The following is a 22,255-nucleotide window of genomic DNA, read 5'->3' on the forward strand; positions in this document are numbered from 1 at the left end:
CCCGAGGTCAGCTTCTAAGAGTTTTTCCATTCGTCTGTAAAGAATTCATCTGTAAAGAATTTGCAGCTGTGACTTATTAAACTGATAGTTCGGTAATTTTCACATCTGTCAACACCTGCTTTCTTTGGGATTGGAATTATTATATTCTTCTTGAAGTCTGAGAGTACTTCGCCTGTCTCATACATCTTGCTCACCAGATGGTAGAGTTTTGTCAGGACTGGCTCTCCAAAGGCTATCAGTAGTTCTAATGGAATGTTGTCTACTCCTGGGGCCTTGTTTCGGCTCAGGTCTTTCAGTGCTCTGTCAAACTCTTCCCGCAGTATCATATCTCCCATTTCATCTTCTTCTACATTCTCTTCCATTTCTATAATATTGTCCTCAAGTACATCGCCCTTGTATAGACTCTCTATATACTCCTTCCATCTTTCTGCTTTCCCTTCTTTGGTTAGAACTGGGTTTCCATCTGAGCTCTTGATATTCATACAAGTGGTTCTCTTTTCTCCAAAAGTCTCTTTAATTTTCCTGTAGGCAGTATCTATCTTACCCCTAGTGAGATAAGCCTTACTAGCCCTCGTCTTTTTACCTGCTTGATCCTCTGCTGCCTTCACTACTTCATCCCTCAGAGCTACCCATTCTTCTTCTACTGTACTTCTTTCCTCCACTGCTGTCAATTGTTTCCTTATACTGTCCCTGAAACTCTGTACAACCTCTGGTTTGGTCAGTTTATCCAGGTCCTGTCTCCTTAAATTCCCACCTTTTCGCAGTTTCTTCAATTTTAATCTGCAGTTCATAACCAATAGATTGTGGTCAGAGTCCACATCTGCCCCTGGAAATGTCTTAAAATTTAAAACCTGGTTCCTAAATCTCTGTCTTACCATTATATAATCTATCTGAAACCTTCTAGTATCTCCAGGGTTCTTCCATGTATACAACCTTCTTTTCTGATTCTTGAACCAAGTGTTAGCTATGAATAAGTTATGCTCTGTGCAAAATTCTACCAGGCGGCTTCCTCTTTCATTTCTTAGCCCCAATCCATATTCACCTACTACGTTTCCTTCTCTCCCTTTTCCTACTACCGAATTCCAGTCACCCATGACTATTAAATTTTCGTCTCCCTTCACTATCTGAATAATTTCTTTTATTTCATCATACATTTCTTCAATTTCTTCGTCATCTGCAGAGCTAGTTGGCATATAAACTTGTACTACTGTAGTAGGCGTGGGCTTCGTGTCTATCTTGGCCACAATAATGCGTTCACTATGCTGTTTGTAGTAGCTTACCCGCACTCCTATTTTTTTATTCATTATTAAACCTACTCCTGCATTACCGCTATTTGATTTTGTATTTATAACCCTGTATTCCCCTGACAAAAAGTCTTGATCCTCCTGCCACCGAACTTCACTTATTCCCACTATATCTAACTTTAACCTGTCGATTTCCCTTTTTAAATTTTCTAACCTACCTGCTCGATTAAGGGATCTGACATTCCACGCTCCGATCCGTAGAACGCCAGTTTTCTTTCTCCTGATAACAACGTCCTCTCGAGTAGTCCCCACCCGGAGAGCCGAATGGGGGACTATTTTACCTCCAGAATATTTTACCCAAGAGGACGCCATCATCATTTAACCATACAGTAAAGCTGCATGCCCTCGGGAAAAATTACGGCTGTAGTTTCCCCTTGCTTTCAGCCGTTCACAGTACCAGCACAGCAAGGCTGTTTTGGTTATTGTTACAAGGCCAGATCAGTCAGTCATCCAGACTGTTGCTCCTGCAACTACTGAAAAGGCTGCTGCCCCTCTTCAGGAACCACACGTTTGTCCTCTCAACAGACACCCCTCCGTTGTGGTTGCACCTACGGTACGGCCATCTGTATCGCTGAGGCACGCAAGCCTCCCCACCAATGGCAAGGTCCATGGTTCATGTGGGGGATATTTGATCTAAGTGTAGAAAAATGTAAGTTAATGCTGATGAGTAGGTGAAACAGCCCTGTAACGTATTCGAATACAGTATTAGTAGGGTGCAGGCTTGTCACTCTCACTTTGATTAAATATCTAGGTGTAGTGTTGCAGAGCGATATGAAATGGAATGAGCATGTCAGGTTGGGAGTAGGGAAGGCAAATGCTCAGCTTCATTTTGTTCAGAGAATTTTGAAAAAGTGTGCTCCTCCAAGGAGAAGATGGTATGTAGAATGCTAGTACAGCCCATTCTTGAGTACTGTTAATGTTTGTGCTCCCCACCAGGTGTGATTAAAGGAACACACAGAAGCAGTTCAGAGGCAGGCTGCTAGATTTGTTACTAGTAGATTCGATCAGCAGAAAAGTATTATGGAGATGCTTCACGAGCTCAAATGAGAGTCCCTGGAGGGAAGATGATGCTTTTTCTCCAAGGCACTTTTGCGCAAATGTAGAGAACCGGTGTTTGAGACTTAACTGCAGAATGATTGTACTGCTTCCAATGTACGTTTTACATACCACAAAGAGAAGATGTGAAAATTAGGGCTCATATGGGCACTTTCAGAGAACTGTTTTTCCGTCACTCTGTTTGCTAGTAGAACAGGAGAGGAAATGGCTACTAGTGTTACTAGGTATCCTCTGTCATGCACCGTATGGTGGTTGGCAGAATATATGTGTAGATGTAGAAGTATGCATTAGCTATATCTGGAACATGGGCACTGTGCAAAGGCTATCTGTGTGACATAGCTGTAGTGGGATGGTGCCCATAGGAAGAGTGCTTGGTTTAAGTGGATTACAGCAGGCAGACAACATGCAATGAAGAAACTTTAACTGACCCAAGCTGGTAATCATATACCTCCAACAGTCTGACTTGAACTATCAGATAATTGCAATGCTTAGAGATACAATCCTAGGACATTTCCTCCCTTAGATTCACCACGGGAGTAATATTGATTTAGGAAGCAAGGAGAGAAATGTGCCCCTACAATATTTGGTATGTTTCTGATGAATGGCAAATTCTTCTCAGATAAAAAAAATCATTGCTCTTTGTTGAATGAATTGAAGATAAGGCACAATGAACTTGCCTCAGCAAATAAAATAAGAAGCAGCTCAATATTAATCAAAAATCACTCTCTCCTAAACATGGACCCTGCTCTCATGTAAAAAGCTTCATGATTCACCCATTCATCATGATCTTAAATTTAGAAATGAGTGAAGAATTGTAGGTTAACTTAGACATGGAGTCTACTTCCTCCATTGTGTTCTGTGAGGTGCAGAGAATGACAGGACAGACACAGGAGAATTAATTCTGGCATTTGCAGGCAGTGCACTCCCAGAAAATGAAAAGCAAGAGCTATATCTATCACTGTAATGTCAAACTATATACACACCCTCCTCTACACTGGTTTAAATTTGTATGCTTAAGACAAGACATTGCACTGCATGGATGATCTAAACTGTGGAGACTGTGCTCAACCATTAGCTGAGAACACTCCAGGAGGATAATCTCTTTGCGTTAATTGTTGGGAAGGGAATTCTCCCTGCTCACCATCTTGCCATGTTTTTCCAAAAATATTGCAAAATGCAAGATATAAAACCTTCTGCTAACATACTTTGAGGGTCATAAGATATAAGTAAAAGTAAAGCAGTGATCAATCTGAAGATTGTTTTGAACATCACTGTACTTTCCTGGGCATAGTCCTGTTGAAGGTAGTATGCTGTCGCCTTTCTGCAACCTCTGAACTGACTTATTCAGCCAGTTGTAGGGAGACCTTCACAGCAACTTGACATTTTTTCTATCAGTGAGCATTGCCATAGGTGATAAAAGTGAAAGATAAAAATAGTAGGATTGACCACGGAACAAACCTAAGACCTTTGGATCTGTAGTCTGGCACTTTACCACTCCACTGAGCAACACTCGGAAGATATGTGAACACTTAAATTCTGTACAGATGACAATTTTCATGCATGTAGGTACCAGGATGCCTAACATCAACTGTTAAGGGGTCATTAGTTCACCTCCAGGAACCCATCCAGGCATTTCCCAACTGCAACTGTAATTCCAGAAGGAAAAAAAGAGAACGTAAGAAAAGAAGAAACAGAAAGGAAGACCATTCCAATACAATATCCCTAACAACCCTGGATCCCCAACCACCACCTACAGAAATTATGGAAGTTGACAGTAATCCCCCACAATGGAATACACTGGTCACATTTAATCATGATCAAAATTCTCACTTCTTTCTCACCCTCTCCTCTTTCTCTTAAAACACTGGCTGTGATTAACCAATGGAACATCTATGGCTACTTCAGCCACCTCATTGAACTTGCACAGTCCACTCAGATTGGTATACCCCTATAGGAAACCTGGTCGCCAACAGGCTAATATCTTACTCACTTAAAAAGCTTATTATAGTACCTTTTTAGCTATTGATCTAAGGACCTGTATCCCAAGCTCTCTCATCCATTTACTATGAGCTATAGCCCACGTGAGATATTACAGCGCTTCCACACATAGGCACATAGAGGCGGAGCAATAGGGAAATGTGGAGGGGACGAGGTTTGCATAAGTGTGGCTGCAGTGAGTGGGCAAACAAAGCACGTGTTGCAAAACTGTGTGGGTAACGAAAAGAATCAGATGCATTTGCGTGCTGTACATCCTACTGGCCAGGACATCTGCATAGTTTTTCTATGACGAGGTTGCAAAATTGCTACAATATGTTGCTCAACATATGTGTACGAAAGAGCTTTTTACGATTACTAACCAAAAAAAGTCAAGATTACATGGCAACCTGAGAGCGAAAATCTGTGAAATTGACTCCATCTATCTATATGCAGAGAGTCTGTACCAGATAAAAATAACGTTATGCCTTCAATGTACCAAAAATTAATAAATAATACTGAAAGTTTCCTTTATTTGTGATCTACATTGTTGAGAAATATAAAACTAAGTCGTATGCAGTGTGACCAACGACTGCAGTGCCATCTAAATATGGCGTGTCCACAGCCTTCCCTCTTTCCCCTTGTGCCGCTCAGTGTGGTGTGGTGGTGGGGAAGAATGCAGCTAGACTGGGCACTATGGCATGTGAGCCAGGGCACGGTTCGTGATGTAAATTCTTGGCCATCCCTGGGCTACATCCTCTTACTTAAAGGTGACTGAACAAACCTCGCTGCCACAGAAATGTAGTGTCTTTACTGCAGGACTAGCAGTCATTAAGTGAGCTCTTAGGTGCATCCACAACTGCTCACATGAGTCTTTTTTCTAATTCTCCTTGACTCTGGGCCGTTCATAAGTCCTAATTCACTATTGATCCTGACATCCACTGGTACTACCTGTTCAAGACCTTCTCTCTGAGCTCCAAAACACCAGAAGGCCAATTGTATTTCTTTGGACCACTAGCCACATCAGAATCCCAGAAAATGAAATCAGATCAGCTACCGAAAAAGGTGTCCTGTCATTAGAGATACACGGCTGTTATTTATAGGGCCCTGTCCTAACAGTTTATAACATTGTAGACTGGGGAGTGGTATGCTGTAGCGACCACTAACAGGCTGTCGTTGTTGTTGTTGTTGTTGTTGTTGTTGTTGTTGTGGTCTTCAGTCCTGAGACTGGTTTGATGCAGAAGGTTCTGCAACTGCACAGATCTCTCTGTGCAAAATGTCTCACCAAGACCCTACAACTCTGTCGACTGTGCGTCGGCCACACTAGACTGAATGGTGAATACATTCTTAAACGAGCTGCTCCGCCTTACAAAAGTTTTTGTCCTCCTTTACACACATTTTAATAGTGCCCCACTCTTCATGTTATAAGACAGACACTGAAGGAAGCTGTCTATTAACACCCTCCTGCTAACACCCTTATCCCCTCTCACTCCTCCCCATACCAGTTTTAGCCAAATGACGTCCAAGCACCAAACCTAGTTTTATGCTTTGTCCAACTGAGACAAAGGTGAGACAATATGGTATTGCTGTCCCAGCCTCAGCCTCAGAGGACCTCTGACAGATGGGTTGGCCTCATCCCACCTTTTGACTCATTTATCCTTCTACATCCATCATCATTTGAGTCTAAGGGTATTAACTCATTTACTCTGTCCATTTTATTGACCTGGCTGTGTCACCAGTAAGTGACTGGAAGCATCTCTGTCAGATGTGGAAGGTACACCTCTCGCCGCTTGATGTGCCCTGGGGGGTCTTAACCTATTTTAAGTCAATATATTTCCCCCCAAATTATCTGAATTTACTTTGGCTTTGTAGCTGGTTTTATTCTCTCTTTTACTTTTTCCATCCAAGTTGAAATTATTAATGGTGTTTTTGGCTTTCCATCTCATTACTTTGAGAAGAATTTTATCGATAATTGAACTCCCAGGATGAAAGGACTGATAACCTGGTGGTATGGTCACTTACACTCATCAATGCAATCTCCAAACCTCATGTTTATAAGTTTTTCTCTGCTCAATACATAAATTATCTTTTATACAGTTTACCTTGCAACCATATAATGCTAAGAAATTTTGTTTTGCCTTCCATATTTGGAGTAAAACACATTCTAAAAACTTTGAAAATGGAGGTGTGTGTGTGTGTGTGTGTGTGTGTGTGTGTGTGTGTGTGTTTTGCCATTGAATTCAACAAAAGTGCTTTCCATTTTCTCTTATTTATTAGTCACAGTTTACTTTTGTATTTTTCAGTCATCATTGTCTTTTACTATCCTTGTTTAATCTGTAAAATCTTTATGTAACATAGCAAAAAAAAGTAAGTTCACATGGCCTGACTATTTGCGGCTTACCCACTGCATGCTTCTTATGTCCTTGGAGCTCATCAGCAGCTTGGCAAATCAACTGCCAGCATGGTGATAATCTGAGAATGAAATTGTTCACTGGCTGTGGTTGAAGCTTTTGAGAGTACGCACATTTGTTTTAAAGATTGGAGATTTTGCTTGGTAATCATGCCATGAAACTAGGAAATAAAAATGATGATACCAGAGACAAAGCCATTACAGATTCATCTTGTAGTCAATGTGCAGGATAAACTGACCATTGACTTTGTTAGTCAGTTGAAGTAACATGTATTAGAAGTTGATGTTATTTGATTGCTGGTATGTGAAGAGGTATATTTTTAACTAAATCTGTGGGAGGGCAATTACGAATTGTGCAGGAGTACTGCCACGTGGTTGAAACAAAGGTGTTTTTTATTTTAATAAGGTGGTGTCCTTTTAAACCCGCAGACATGCATCTTTGTGCATGCGTCTGCAGATATGCAAGGAACCAGAGATGTCGATGGGCAGCAGAGTTGTACAATATATGCATGAAATTAGATCTATGGCTGCACGGTTGATATCAATGTATCACTGCAAGCTGCACCATTGCGACGTCTTTGTGAGTTCATTACAGAAAATGCCAGATTTCATGATTTTTCCTGTTATCTCTCTTAATTAAATTCCTTGCCAACGAATTTTTAATTGCTTCTTTCCCCACTGAGTCCGAGAAAGATAAAATTGAGGCTTAAATTTCGACGTTATTGTACACCATAGTGCCGAGTGTCAATACAGTGCTCTGCTACCACCAACTCATTATATTGTAAGAGCCAGGTGTACCTACGGTGCTCTGTGTATCTCACATAGACTGAACATGTTGTCTGTCTGATGTATGATAGGCCACACTCAAGGGGTGTCTTGTAAACTGCAGGCTTCCGAAGCACCAAATCATCCTTAATAGACCCCAGGAGTGCTGCTGTCTTTGGTGAAGGGCAAAAAATCTTTTTCACTTTGTGTTTGCTGAGGATCCGTCCTATTTTTGATGATAGGCTTCCCATGTGCAGCCATAATTTTATGCATATGTTGTACCTTTTTGCCACCGATCAACGTCCCTGGCACCATGTGTATCTGTGGCCGCATGCGCAGAGGCGCAGTTTGCGGGTTTAAAAGGATGGAGCAAGTGCTCGAGTGTCAGTCACCTGGCTCATTCTGAAGATGGCTGGATGGTATACTGCCGAAATACCAGAAGTAGTGAAATTCATGTGGATGTACACCAAAAATTATATGGAACAGTCATTGCGCTGCAAAACTATGAAGATGCACAGTATATTAAAGATCCTGACCTGTGGGAAATGAGCATGGTGTGAGGGTGGGTTTAAACGTCACTTTTTTTAGGTTTTTCTCGAATAACTTGAAACCTGCAGCATCAAGTGAAAATGTTTCTCAGTACAAAATTATACTACATTAAGTAGCCTACAAAAAAGGTCTTTTCATTTTTTTATGTAGGACTAATACCTTCCACCTTCAAGGGATGGAAAAATAACAAATTATTTTAAAAAAAAATTCTAATGGTATGATTATTATCTTTATCTGTAAACAAAGTGGGTTAAAAACAAAAAAAGTGTGTACCATATAGAAGTGCAGCATAGCTGTCCATAAAAAGGGATAAATTGCGTTTTGGTGGTGTAAAAGTGTGAAGAGAGGAGATGTGTGGGGTAGACGCGCGAGGGAATGTGGATCGCTAGATTGTGTTCATATATTTTCATGGTTCATAGGTCTGCAAACTGAAGAGTGAGCAGGGGATTCTGAACTGTCTTCCCGTGCCCCAGCCCCTCTCCCTGCCCTAGCTCCTCCCAGCCCTGGACCCCTCACTACCTGTCAGCCCCGCCCCCTCTTTCCTCTGCCTCTCTCCGCCTCTGCCACCTCTCTGCCCCCGCGTCCTCCCCTCCCTCTCACTCCTCTTCTTCCTCCTCCCCATTCTAATCCCTTCTCTGAGCACCCCTTCCCTTGTCCTTTCTCTGCCCTAATCTTCCACCCTTGGCCTCCATGCCTAAATGAAATTTGTTCTTTTGTAGGCATAATCATTTTAGTTTTCCATTTTTGTTAGTTTTTATCAATCTTTTTGCACTGATCTCAGTTTCTCTATTCTTTTGTTTAATATTGAATATGGCACTCTGTTGTTTCTAAATTCTATACTCATTGTTTTTCAGTTTTATACTATTCTTATTTCTCCTTTGCCTATTCATTTTTTACACACTCATTTCTTTGATTTGCTATAATTCTTGGGCCTTGTGGAATAATTACTTCTGTCTTGCTACTCTTTGATACACAGATAAAAATATGTGGCATGGTAGTAATCACTCTTATAATGCATTAATGGAGTTCTTAGTTTCCCTTCCTGACAGTCCTTTCCTTCAATCTAGAATTCAATATATCCTTGTTTTTGTGCAGATTAACCCACTTTATCTTGTTTTGTAGGATTTTATTGGTCCTGTAATCGAAGTGCAATTAATACTCTGAGGAGACTCCCACTCAGGAGTTTGTTAACTTAACAGATGGATGGGCTGACCATTACTTACTTCCAGGAGGCACAGTTCTGTTTAGAGTTGTGTTTCCTGAAGGTATATACTGATTGGTGTCTTGTTAACTTAACAAATGTAGTTAACTGTTTTTTTCCCCCTTTTTCCTTGTATTGCATGATAATTGGTATGTAGTTGCATAATGTTGTTTCAGCACTCACTGTGCATTTTGAATCACAGTGCATACCCACTCCCTTGGCTTGGTATGCACACCACCTTCCAAGATGGTTCCTGAAACTGACTTGTGTTGGAGCTAATATTGCTGAGATACCTTTACCACTCTTGTTCTTCGTTCCTGTTCGATCAGTAAGGGTTGTAGCATTCTACATACAGGTTTGTACCATTAATTATTTTATAATTTTGTAAGTTGTATTTTGTGTGTGTGTGTGTGTGTGTGTGTGTGTGTTCAGGAAGTTGTTTTGAGATACTGTAATTTGTTCTGTCGGCTAGTGCTATAAGCTGTTACTGACTGTAAGGCAGTGCAGATTAGATACTTTCAATTTGTTCTGAGTCTTCTGAAGTTAATTGATCAATTGAACACAAGCAAGGTTTCAGAGTTGTTTGCTGCTATAATAATTAAGATAAAAGTGATTATAAACATAACGTCCTTTCATCATGTGGGTTATCTCTCATGGTGACAAAATAAAACTTGCTGTTCTTATCAAGGAAAATTCTCAACAGTTGCATTTACACTGATCAACCAGAATATTGTGACTATCCACCTGATAGCCGCTATGGCCACCTTTGGCACAAATAACAGTGGTGACCTGTCATGGCGTGGCAGCCGTAACGCTTTGGTAAGTTTCTATAGGGAGTGGCACCACATCTGCACTCAAGTCACTTAATTCCCATAAATTTTGGGGAGAGGGGGCGATGAGCTCTGAAGCCAGATTCAATCACATTCCAGATGTGTTTGATCAGGTTCAGATCTGGTGAGCTGGGAGACCAGCACATCAATTGGAACTCATCACTGTGTTCCTCGAACCACTCCATCATATTCCTACCATTGTCATGTGACGCATTGTCTTGTTGAAAAATTCTGCTGCTGTAAGAAAACATGATCACCATGAAGGGGTGTACATGATCTTAGACCAGTGTTTGATACTCCTTGGCTGTTATGGTGCCTTGTATGAGCTCCATTGGACCAATGGGTGCTCACGTGAATGTTCCCAGAGCGTAATGGAGCTACTGCCAGCTAGTCTCTGTTCCCCTATAAAGATATCAAGGACCTGTTCCCCTGGAAGACTAGGGATTCGCGCTCTCCTATCAGCATGATGAACGTATTGGGATTAATCATATCATGCAGCGCTCTGCTACTGCACCAATGTCCAGTGCCAATGGTAATGTGGCCATTTCAGTCATAATTAACATACATGGCTCGTTAGTTGCAGAGGAGTGTTCGGTGCACTGTGAGATCAGACACACTTTTACTCTGCCTAGCATTCAAGTCTAATGTTAGTTCTGTCCTGTTTTACTAGTCTGCCCAGCCTACAATGTCTAACATCTGTAATTTGGGGGTGGCTGCCCAACCCCACGATGTCTAGGTGTGGTTTCACCTTGGTTTTGCCACGTGTTGAAGACATTCACCAGAGCACTCCTTGAACATCACGGACTTTAATTGCTTATAACAAGTTGGGAGATGTTTCTGTTACCATCCCGCAACAGAAGAGCTTAAATGTGGTCCAGGGTATTACCTTCCACAGAGACATTCTTTTGCAATCTGACGATGAGCTGCACGCCAGTTTAGAGCGGCGAGGTGTACATTTCATGCAGGGCATCCATTGGGGTCTGAGGGATAATCAGGTTGCCATCAGTGCCTCCATCTTGGCCTTTGAGGGCGATACCTTACCTGAGAAGGTCAAGGTGATGGTCTACTACTGTGATGTCAAGCCATATATACCTCCCATGATGCGGTGCGTTAAGTGCTAGAAGTTCGGCCGTATGTCTTCCCACTGTACTTCCAGCCCTACCTGCCGAGATTGTGGATGTCCATCACATCCCAATACTCTTAAGTGCCCCGCCTCCCATCTGTGTCAGCTGCAGAGAGCATCATTCACCTTGCTCGCCAGACTGCAGGATTTTACAGAAAGAGAGGAAAATCATGGAATACAAGACCCTGGCCAACTTACCTACACTGAGTCTAAGAGAAAATACGTTCGCCTACATCCTGTGGCTATGACCTCCTCATACACTGCCGCTATGAGAACAGTTGTAGCCCCATCAGTTCCGTGAATTTCAGTCGGCTCTCGGAGCCAGAAGGATAAACCTGCCCCCTTGGTGGTGGTGGTGGTGGTGGTGGTGGGGGGGGGGGGGTCACTTCCGCCTCCGCCCCCCCCCCCCCACTACCCTGTTGCTCCCGCACCACCTACCTTGGGTACACTCACCACCCCCACCCCACCCCCACCCCCAATCATGGGGGACACCAGTCCCCATTTCTGAGCTGGAAAAGCGAAAGTCTTCTTCGGCTCCTCTCATCAGGTAGGGGTCCGTTGGGTAACTCCCTTCCCAGGTTTCTGCTAATGGGAAAGATGACGCCCACCAGTGGCTGAAGTGCCCAAAAGCAGCTGGTTGTAGGGCTTCACGATCATCCTCAAAGACTGAATCAGTGAAGCCCTCCTTGCCAAAGAAACACCAAGGAGCAGTGAGAAAAGTCCAAAAAAAAAGACCCCTAATACCAAGAAAATTGTGGTGGCACCCACACCACTGCTACCTACAAGCTCTGCATCTGTGGATAAGGTGGGGATTCTGGCATCCGCTGAGGACCTAGATCTCGCCAGACCTTCAGGCACAATGGATATAGAATAAGTCGGTGGCAGCAGGTGAACCTGAGGCGTAAACTGCCTCATTGAATGTTCCATGCCTTCCCAGTCTCACAATGACTTCATCCTTCAGTGGGATTGCGGCCGTTTTGTCCACTGCCTGACTGAGCTAGGCAACTGTTAAACTTTATACCTGCTTTCTGCATTGCCCTCCAGGAAACCTGGTACCCGGCATTGGGGACCCATGCCCTCCATGGCTATAAGGGATATTACAGGAACAATAGCGACTATAATCAAGTGTCAGATGGAGTTTGCGTTTATGTCCTAAACTCAGTATGTAGTGAAACTGTGCCCCTTCAAACCCCTCTTGAAGCTGTGGCTGTCAGAATGACGACACAGGAAATAACTATCTGCAATGTATATCGTCCTCCTGATGTTGCAGTACCCCTGAATGTATTAGATGCACTTACTGATAAACTCCCAAAACCTTTCCTACTTTTGGGAGATTTTAGCACCCGTAACCCCTTGTGGGGTGGCACCGTGCTTACTGGCTGAGGCAGAGATGTCGAAACTTTACTGTCTCAGTTCGACCTCTGCCTCTTAAATACTGGGACCGCCACACTTCATTGTGGCTCATTGTAATTACTCGGCCACTGATTTATCAATTTGCAGCCCAGGTCTTCTCCCATCTATCCACTGGAGAGCACATGACGACCTGTGTGGTAGTGACCACTTCCCCATCTTCCTGTCACTGCCCCAGTGTCGGGCCCACGTACGTCTGCCCAGATGGACTTTAAACAAGGTGGACTAGGAAACTTTCACCTCTGCTGTCACTATTGACTCCTCTTCATGTGGTAACATCGATGTGATGGTTGAGCAGGTGACTACCACAATTGTTTCTGTGGCGGAAAACGCGATCTGTCACTCTGTAGGTTGCCCCCAGCGAAAGGCGGAAGTTGCTGAGACAATTGAGGAGCATCGGTGAGCTCTACAGCAGCATAAGTGGCACCCTTCCCTGGAGCATCTCATAGCCTTTAAGTGACCCCTTGCCCGCGTTCGCCAGCTTATCAAAAGATGGAAGCACTAGTGTTGAGAGAGATAAGTCTCGACCATTGGGTGCCATACATCAACTTCTCACGAACAGGTGTCCCTGTCATTAACATAAATGGAGTGTTATCTACCAACGCAAACGCGATTGCTGTGGTGCGATGGCACCTTTTCATCATTTTGGTGCTTAAACCTGGTAAAAAAAAACCCTTGATGTGGATAGCTATTGACCCATCAGCCTCACCAACGTTGTTTGTAAGCTGCTGGAACGTATGGTGTGTCGGCGGTTGGGTTGGGTCCTGGAGTCATGTCGCCTACTGGCTCCAAGTCACGGCGGGTTCCGCCAGGGGCACTCTACCACTGATAATCTTGTGTTCCTCGAGTCTGCCATCCGAACAGCCTTTTCTAGACGCCATCACCTAGTTGCTGTCTTTTTTTTATTTACAAAAAGCGTACGACACCACCTGGCGACATCTTATCCTTGCCACATTACACAGGTGGGGTCTCGGAGGCCTGCTCCCAATTTATATTCAAAATTTCCTGTCACTTTGTACTTTCTGTGTCCAAGTTGGTGCCTCCCATAGTTCCCCCAATATCCAGGAGTGTGGGGTCCCGCAGGGCTCCATATTGAGTGTATCTCTCTTTTTAGTGACCATTAATGGTCTAGCAGCAGCTGTTGGTCTCAACCTCTCTGTTTGCAGATGACTTCTGCATTTCGTACTGTTCCACCAGTACTGGTGTTTCCGAGCGGCACCTACAGGGAGCCATCCACAAGGCGCAGTCAAGGGCTCTAGCCCACGGTTTCCAGTTTTCGGCTACAAAGTCATGTATTATGCACTTCTGTCAGCGTCGTACCATTCATCCGAAACCAGAACTTTACCTCAAGGACAATCTACTCACTGTAGTGGAGACACATCGATTCTTAGGATTTGTTTTCGACGCTGCGTGACTTGGCTTCCTCACCTTCATCAATTTAAGGGGAAGTGTTGGCAGCACCTCAGTGCCCTCTGCTGCATGAGCAACACCAACTGGGGTGCAGATCGCTCTACTCTGCTGCAGCTCTACAGAGCCCTTGTTCAATCCTGCCTTGACTATGGGAGTGTGGTTTATGGTTCGGTGGCACCCTTAGCGTTGCATTACTCGACCCAGTGCATCACTGTGGCGTTCGCCTAGCGACAGGAGTTTTTAGGATGAGTCCACTGACCAACGTCTTGATTGGGGTCGAAGTCCCTCCATTGCAGGTTAGGCGTGCGCAGTTGCTCTACAGTTACATTGCACACGTTCGTAGTTCTGCGCATCCGAATTACCGTCTCCTTTTCCCGCCCAAGGCAGTTCATCTCCCTTATTGGCAACCCTTCTCTCCGAACTGGAGTCCTTGCCTGTACCACCTATACTTGAGGTTCATTCACGGACACCTCCATGGTGTACACCTAGGCCGCAGCTTTGCGTGGAACTTTCACATGGCCCTAAGGACTTGGTTAACCCTGCGACTCTCGCCTGTCGCTTCCTCTCGATTCTTGACATGTACTGGGGCCATGAAGTGGTTTACACCGAGGGCTCGATGGTTTACACCGAGGGCTCGATGGCTGATGGTCACGTTGGCTTTGCCTGTGTCCATGGAGGACACACAGAACAGCACACCTTACCAGATGGCTGCAGTGTTTTCAGTGCTGAGCTGGCGGCCATATCTCGTGCTCTTGAGCACATCCGCTCATGCCCAGTTGACCCATTTCTCCTGTGTACTGACTCCTCATACAGTGTACAAGCTGTGGACCAGTGCTACCCTCGTCATACTTTGGTAGCAACCATCCAAGCACCTCTCGCAGGGACTCTTTGGTTCTCTGTCGGCTCCACATTGACCATACGTGGCTGATGCATGGTTGCCTTCTCCTCCGTCGCAAGGACGCGCCTCGGTGTCACTGTGGCTCACGAATGACGGTCGTCCATCTCTTGCTGGACTGCCCACTTTTAGCTGCTCTGCGATGGACCTTTAACTTTCCCAGCAACCAGACTTGGGTGTTGGGCGACAATGCCTCAATAGCACCTTTAGTTTTACGTTTTATTCGTGAGGGCGAGTTTTGTCATTGGCTCTAAGTTTTAACACATGTCCTTTTGTCCCTGTGTGTCCTCCACCCTAGTGCTTTCAGGGTGGAGGCTTTAATGTATTGCAGAGTGGCTGGCTTTTCCTTTGTATCCTCATGGTCAGCAAGCCACGGTAATCTGCTTTCTTTTTTTTAACCTATTCTACCTGTTTCTTGCGTCTTTGTGGTTTTCTTGTCCTCTTTTGTCCATTCAAGTGTTTGTTGCCCTTTAGTCATTGTTGTGGTTTTTCCTTTCATTTTAGTGTTGTCTCATTCTCACACTTGGGGCACTGTTTCCCTCGGAACAAGGGACTAATGACCTCATAGTTTGGTCCCTTCCCCCCTCTTTTAAACCAACCGACACACAGACAGCATGCTCACTGAAAGTACATGCACTGTGTGTGTCTGGCGAGCACTCGTGTCTCACGAGATAATGCTGCTGTCACCTGAACAGGTTTATATCGATAGTATGTCTATGGTCACAGTGTTCTAGCTTATCAGTGTATGCTCTTGGAAGTGGATTTAGTTAAGCTGTTGAAATCTGTGAAATCATACATCCCATCTTTATGAGAACATTACTGTTTCAGTAGAGCTAATGACTGGTGCGGTTAATTAGATAATACTCAGTGAGAGTAATTACAATTAAGTTGAGACTTATTAAAGTAATCACAAAAGTTACACCCAATAGAAAGATGGAGAGTGACTCTTTTGTAATGGAAATTAAAATTAATTGCAGTGACAGATTCAGTCAGTCAGCATCTATACACATTAACTGAAACTACTTATGTTCTTTGTGTATACAGTGTGTTTCAGGCAGAATATTAAATATTTTAGGTGGGGATAGTACAGACTACCTCGAATAAAACATTACATATATCATGTCCAACTTTCATTGCTTAGAGATGCAAATGACTACAGAGAAATTTCATGTGCCTTGTTGATATGTCAATTGCTGTGGGCGTTTATTTATTGATAGTAATTTTTGAATGCAATTAAAGTTGTGAAATTATGCTTGAGTGGTGTAATTGAATTTTTCAACTGTGATTGTGATTTTGATTTGTTAGCCAATTATACTGCATCGTTTAAGCATGCTGCACATATTTACAAATGCTGAGTATGCTGATATGACATTTGTGTCCGGGTTTTGTAATGAAACACTGCTGCATCTTTAGGTAATAGGATAGATGATTTCCTAACCACAGAGTACCAGATTCAAGAGCGCTTACTAAAGTTTTCACTAAACTTCAAGAATCCAGTGCAGCACTCAGTGGTCAGTTTGCGGTCTGAGTATGCAAATGAACAGTGAGGATGAAGCAAAAGCATTATTCAGTTGCTGGAATGTACTCCTTGGAAAGGCACATGCAGAATTTTTACACATACTGGTGTTCCAAAAACATAAAAATTCAGACATTATGTACATATGTCCTTCCTTATTGTTTGCAATGAGTTCAACTCCTTCAAGAAGAAGAAAAAAGGTAGATGATTGGAGTTTTGTCATCGGCTAATAGCAAATAGCCGAGTAATCCCATTGATACTGTTTATTGATGGGGCCTCATCATTCGTGATTGCATTAGTCACACTCTTTAACTCACATACATGGTGTGACATTGTGGGTACTATACTCCACAATCGATTAAAATGAAATCCTAATAACTCTGAGAAACAAACATTAAAACTTCAAGGAAATTACACAAAATTACTAGGTTACAAAACAACAAACATTCTCTTTTTCATCCATCATCTAGCTCCAGAGATATTTTACCGTATTACTTGTGCTGTATATTTCGTCACACAGAACTCCTGTTTTATAGAACTACTTAAGTCAAATAGTTCTGCCTGCCTTTGTGTGAAGCGGTCCTGGTGCCATTTCATGCTGGTCTTTGTCAGACATAAGAGTTCTTGAAGGTGTGTGTGTGTGTGCGTGTGTGTGTGTGTGTGTGTGTTTGTGTGTGTGTGTGTGTGTCAGTTGACATCATCAATGCTGTTTGTGAACTAGTAATTGAGGCCTCTAGTGTAAAAGTTGATGTAGTCTGGTCTGACTGCAGTTGTCAATTGACAGGGTAGTTGTCAATGCACCGCCTCTTTTGATGGCGATAGGTATACCAGTTTAACCCTTTTGATGGACTCTTTGTTCGGTTTGGCTTTTATCAAGAGCATCATTGCATGTGCATCTCTTTCTGAAATCAGATAGGGTCCTTTGTAGAGCAGTTGTTTGGGTGCTCCAACATCACCCGAGCAGAGGATGACATGGGTGCAGTGAGCCAGGTCTCTCTGCACAAAGATTGGCTATTGCGGATGACCTGGCACTGTTGAAGGCTGAAAGCTCGAGATGCAGTTCCTCACTGAAGCACCAAGGAGCCAGGGTCCTCTGTATGGTAGCCCTGTTGTGTGGAGAAAAAATCTGAAGGCAGCCATAAGGTTTCATCATACACTGTTTCCGCACTTAATGTACAAAGGTCAGATTTGAATGCTGTCCACGGCCCCAGTAACTCCAGCAGTAAAACAGTCAGCCAGGAAGACTTGTGGTACATAAACACTGACTTAAGTGTCCTGTGCCAGTATTCCACTGTGCTGTTGCTGGTTGGATGATAGCTGGCGGAATGATACTGAACAAACTGGCATAGCGTGCTTAGCTCATTGAACAGGGCTGACTCACACTAACAGCCCTGGTCTTTTCTCACATACTTTGGGCACCTGAACCATGATGTCCAGTGTTTCTGGTTTCTGCCGCAATGTCCGTGATAGGAGAAGCCTTGACCCATTGGGTAGACCTGTTGATAGCTGTGAGAATATATTTTAATCCTTGCGCTGGTGATAGTGGCCCCATGAGTTCTATGTACATATGAGAAAAATGACCTGTCTGCTCCTCAAAAGAACCAAACAGTTTATGAACAGGACGTCCTACTTTGGCCCCTTGACAAGGTAAGCACGTTTTAACCCATAAGCAGCAATCTCGTGAAAACAGTGAATTGACAGGCCTCAACTTGCATTTATAAATCCTTGATTACTTCATAGACTGCAGGAGTTCCCAAAAGTTGGCACTCTAGTTTTTCTGTGCCTCAGACAACTTCCAAGAAGAAAAATCGAGCAGCTGCCGTGATCAGTTTCTTTTGTTGTATCGTCGCCTTATTGCAGTCGACTAGTGTCAACGACCACTGCTAGTGCTGCTGGAGATATGGGACGAACCAGAAGTACTGCTTCTCCCACAAATGATTTAACTTTGTAAATGCTACTAACATCTCCAGAGTTCATACAACAGCTCGCTGTCCCCTCGAATGTCTGCCTGAAAGCACTGCTGAGAGTGGTGCCTATCCCTCAGCTGCCTGTGTTAGATGATGTCTGTGAAATATGACGATTCCCAAGAACCAGCATAACTCTTTATATGTTTCTGGAAGCGGTGCTGCCTGCAATGAGACTACTTTAGATTGCAAGGGATTAATTCCTTCTGGGGTTATTCAACGTCCCAGAAAATTCTCTACTTCTTTACGAAGGGCACAATTGTCTCTGTTTATCTGCAAACCACATCCAGTAAGTCTTCCAAAAATAGACTGTAAGTGGTTTTTGTGGTTAGAAGTGAAAATAAAAAAAAATTAACACATCATCCAGATGTGCAAAACAGAAGTTAAAGCTGGGTAAGCACATGACTGATCACTTTTGCTTGCCAATTACATGAAGTGTGCATGGTACCTGCACAGTTTCCCCTGTTAGCTACTGTCAACTCATGCTCTGCGTCATCTTTCTGGTTGTGTGCCAATGGACCTGTTTGAAACTGCATGGATTTGCTGCTTGAGAACGTTAAGTTGCATCGTAGCACAGTCTGCTAGTGGGGTTTGTTGATCTTTACCCTCGTTGTTTGTGTCTGTACTCCCCATGTTGCGATGTCAAAGAGTACCAGTACGTGGTAAAGTTGATCTGCAACTAAGTAGCTGCAAGTCAAGAGAAGAGTTGGTGACAGAAATTGCTGCACTCTTGACCATGGAAGGTAACTGGCTCATCCAAACTTGCCTTAGCATAGTGCCAGAAACCTCAGGTGCAAAAACCAGTGATCGTAGGTGTTGCCAAAAGACCAAAGGAATTTTGTCTCCTATTGTTTCTCTTTACAGCACTTGCTGAATGTGAATGACTGTTGGTTTGCACACTCATTAGAGCTCATTGATTTTGATGTGTGTATATTTCCTTTCCAAGAGTATTGTGCACCAGGTCTGCTAGTGACAGTAGTTTTTGCGAGTCCAATGTTCCCACAGTGATGAATTGAATGGTATTGTCCGTGGTTCTGTAGGCCTCACGAGAGATCAGGAAGTTGGGACCAAAGGTGTGGCATCGGCAGCATATACAGTGGCACAACAAATTTACTGTGCAATGTGGAAGGCACAATGCAGCCCATTGGCGAAATGTCTGTAGCTTGCTCAGTCGTTAACCTTGGTTGTGGAACATTCTGGCATTCTTCCTCCGCTCCTGATATGCGTTCTGAGAGTATAGAGTCTGCCCCTTCAGGCGAACTTATTTCACTCATAATTGATTTATCTTCTGTCATAGTCGGGGTCACCACTTGTGGGTACCATACTATATAGTTTATTAAAGGATTTTATAACTTAATTTTATTTACTACTATCACTTTCAAAGTCTCAATAATTGTGAGAAACACACATTAAAACTTCAAGGAAATTACATAAAATTACTAGGTTACTAAACAACAATGAAGATCCTCTTTTTCATGTGTCATGTAGGTTCAGAGATAGTCTACCATACTACTTGTTCTCCTGCTCGCCTTGCCACAACGTACACACACATGCTTTTGTGGAGAAATATTTTCAAGAACACTTCTCTGTAAATCTAAATCTACATCTAGACTTTGCAAACCACCACGAAGTGTATGGTATGGGGTACGTGCCATTGTGCTAGTTGTTAGGGTTTCTTCCTGTTTCTTTCTCGTATGGAGCACTGAAAGAATGATTGTTTGAATGTGTCTGTGCTTACTGTAATTATTCTAATCTTATTCTCGCATTCTCTATGTGAGCGATATGTCGGGGGTTGTCGTACATTTTTAGAGTCATCATTTAAAGCTTGTTCTTAAAACTCTAAATACACTTTCTCAGGGTAGGTATGCTTATCTTCAAGAAACTGCCAGTTCAGTTCCTTCAGCATCTTTGTGACACACTCTCACGGATCAAACAGACCTGTGACTATTTGTGCTCTGTATACATTAAAAATCCCCCGAGTCCTATTTGATACAGGTCCCACACACATTAGTAGTATTCTAGTACAGGTCACACAAGTAATTTGTAAGCAGTCTCCTTCGTAGACTGATTGCACTTCCCTAGTATTCTGCCAATCAACCGAAGTTTACAACCTGCTTTATTCATGACTGAACCCATGTGATCGTTCTATTTCATATTCTTACAGAGTGTTACAGTCTGATTTTGTATGAGTTGGCCGATTGCTATAGTGACTCATTGATATTATAGTCATAGGGTACTTTGTTTTCTCATTTTGTGAAGTGTGAAATTTGTGGTGTGTCAAGATAGGCAATCAGTTAATTGTTCATAGTGCCCCACTATCTAGGCTTTCTTGAAAATCTGCTTCCAGCATTATGGGAAGAGGTTCCTTTAGCCGCAGGGATGGTTATGTGCTTCTAGAATGCTCATTTTAGTTATTGGGCAACCTAACGTTCCCTGGAAGATAAATCTGAATTATTTCTTTATATTGCCTGTTGTTAGGAATATTAGATTTCCTTTGTAATCCTGTCTACAAAGCTCCACAGAATCTCCAGGTGCATCAGCAGAACTTATAAACAGAGTTAATTTATGGTTGGAGGGAATCCACAAAGTGCAATTCGGGCCCAATTGGTGAAGCTGGGCAACTTTTGTAGTGGAGGTGTGAAATAGCATTGACCGTGCTGCAAGCTCGTCCACAGCATCAAACTTCATATAGAATCCGTACCATCTGAAAATTGACTTTGTGTATAATAAAATGAGTAGATGATGTAATTGAAATGAGTCTCACCAGTGATCTCATGATGACTACTTCAGATTTTATCACTCTTTCTCCCCACAATTCATTGTTGAACACATTCCATACATGTACACAATCCAATTCAACATTCATGGAGTAACCCACATGCACAGAGCATCTAGTATATTTACAATAGATACACAATAGTAGGTCGACTACTGTCAGCCAATACACATATCTACCACAGTTAACAAATCCTCACACACGTGCTGTATGGTCATTTCCTATAAGAAAAGGGGATACTAAAAATCAACAGAAATGGTCCGGTTTCTTTGTCACCAAGGACCTAAGACCTCCCCATTTGGATTTTCGTTGGTGAGGATAGTTGAAAGGCCAAGTTGAAAAAGAAAAATGCAAACCTACGACAAATTGATTGTTCAGATTACGAATAGCGCTACGCTCGTAAAAGAAAACCAAAGCACCCTCAGAAAAGCTGCAAGAGGCCTATCAAGAGAATTTGAAACTGCATTGAAGTCAGATGTGGAGTGTAGGAAAATCTACTTTACACTTATTCATTTGTCTTTCTTTAAGAACTTCTGAGAGTATTTGTTTGGTTTACATTCCAACTGCTGTGTCTCTAGCCAATAAAAATTGAAAAATTATATCAAATGTTTTATTCAAATCAGTCTGTACTACCTCTTCCTAATATATTTACTGTTCTTCCCAAAACATCTAGTGCTATGCAGCTTTACTAGTACTTACGAAACTAAATTATAGCTGTATATTTTGGGCATATTGTATCTTTTACAGCATTATAAAATACTAAGTTTTATATGTACCTTGAAATAACACCCCTTGTGACTGACTTTAACAAGATGCCATTACATTTGCTTATGCAAGTAAACAGATCATAATTACTTTCTCCATGGTCATGTAATTAATTCTGTATCTATATTTCAGCTCTTCCTGCAAGTCTGCATAATACTTACCGGAAATTACAACTTCTTCAATTTGTTGACCATTGTATTATGCTTATCACTATTAGATGATGACTTCTTCCTCAAGAAAAAACCACAGAAGGGTATAGTAAATATGCTAAATATTAGCAAGATACTGTAAATTCTGTTACCTTTTT

At 42.7% G+C, this 22,255-nt stretch overlaps 1 protein-coding gene across 1 annotated transcript in view; it reads left to right on the plus strand.

Moving 5' to 3' along the window:
• Nucleotides 1-22,255, plus strand: part of LOC126253487 (lipase maturation factor 2-like) — a 91,132-nt gene that overhangs the window by 30,745 nt on the left and 38,132 nt on the right. The window contains exons 5-6 of the mRNA XM_049954859.1: nucleotides 9,436-9,614; nucleotides 22,081-22,201. Coding sequence (XP_049810816.1) covers nucleotides 9,436-9,614; nucleotides 22,081-22,201 — 300 coding nt within the window. The remainder of the gene's footprint in view (nucleotides 1-9,435; nucleotides 9,615-22,080; nucleotides 22,202-22,255) is intronic.

Source organism: Schistocerca nitens, chromosome 4 (assembly GCF_023898315.1).
Source record: "Schistocerca nitens isolate TAMUIC-IGC-003100 chromosome 4, iqSchNite1.1, whole genome shotgun sequence".
NCBI classification, from domain to species: domain Eukaryota; kingdom Metazoa; phylum Arthropoda; class Insecta; order Orthoptera; family Acrididae; genus Schistocerca; species Schistocerca nitens.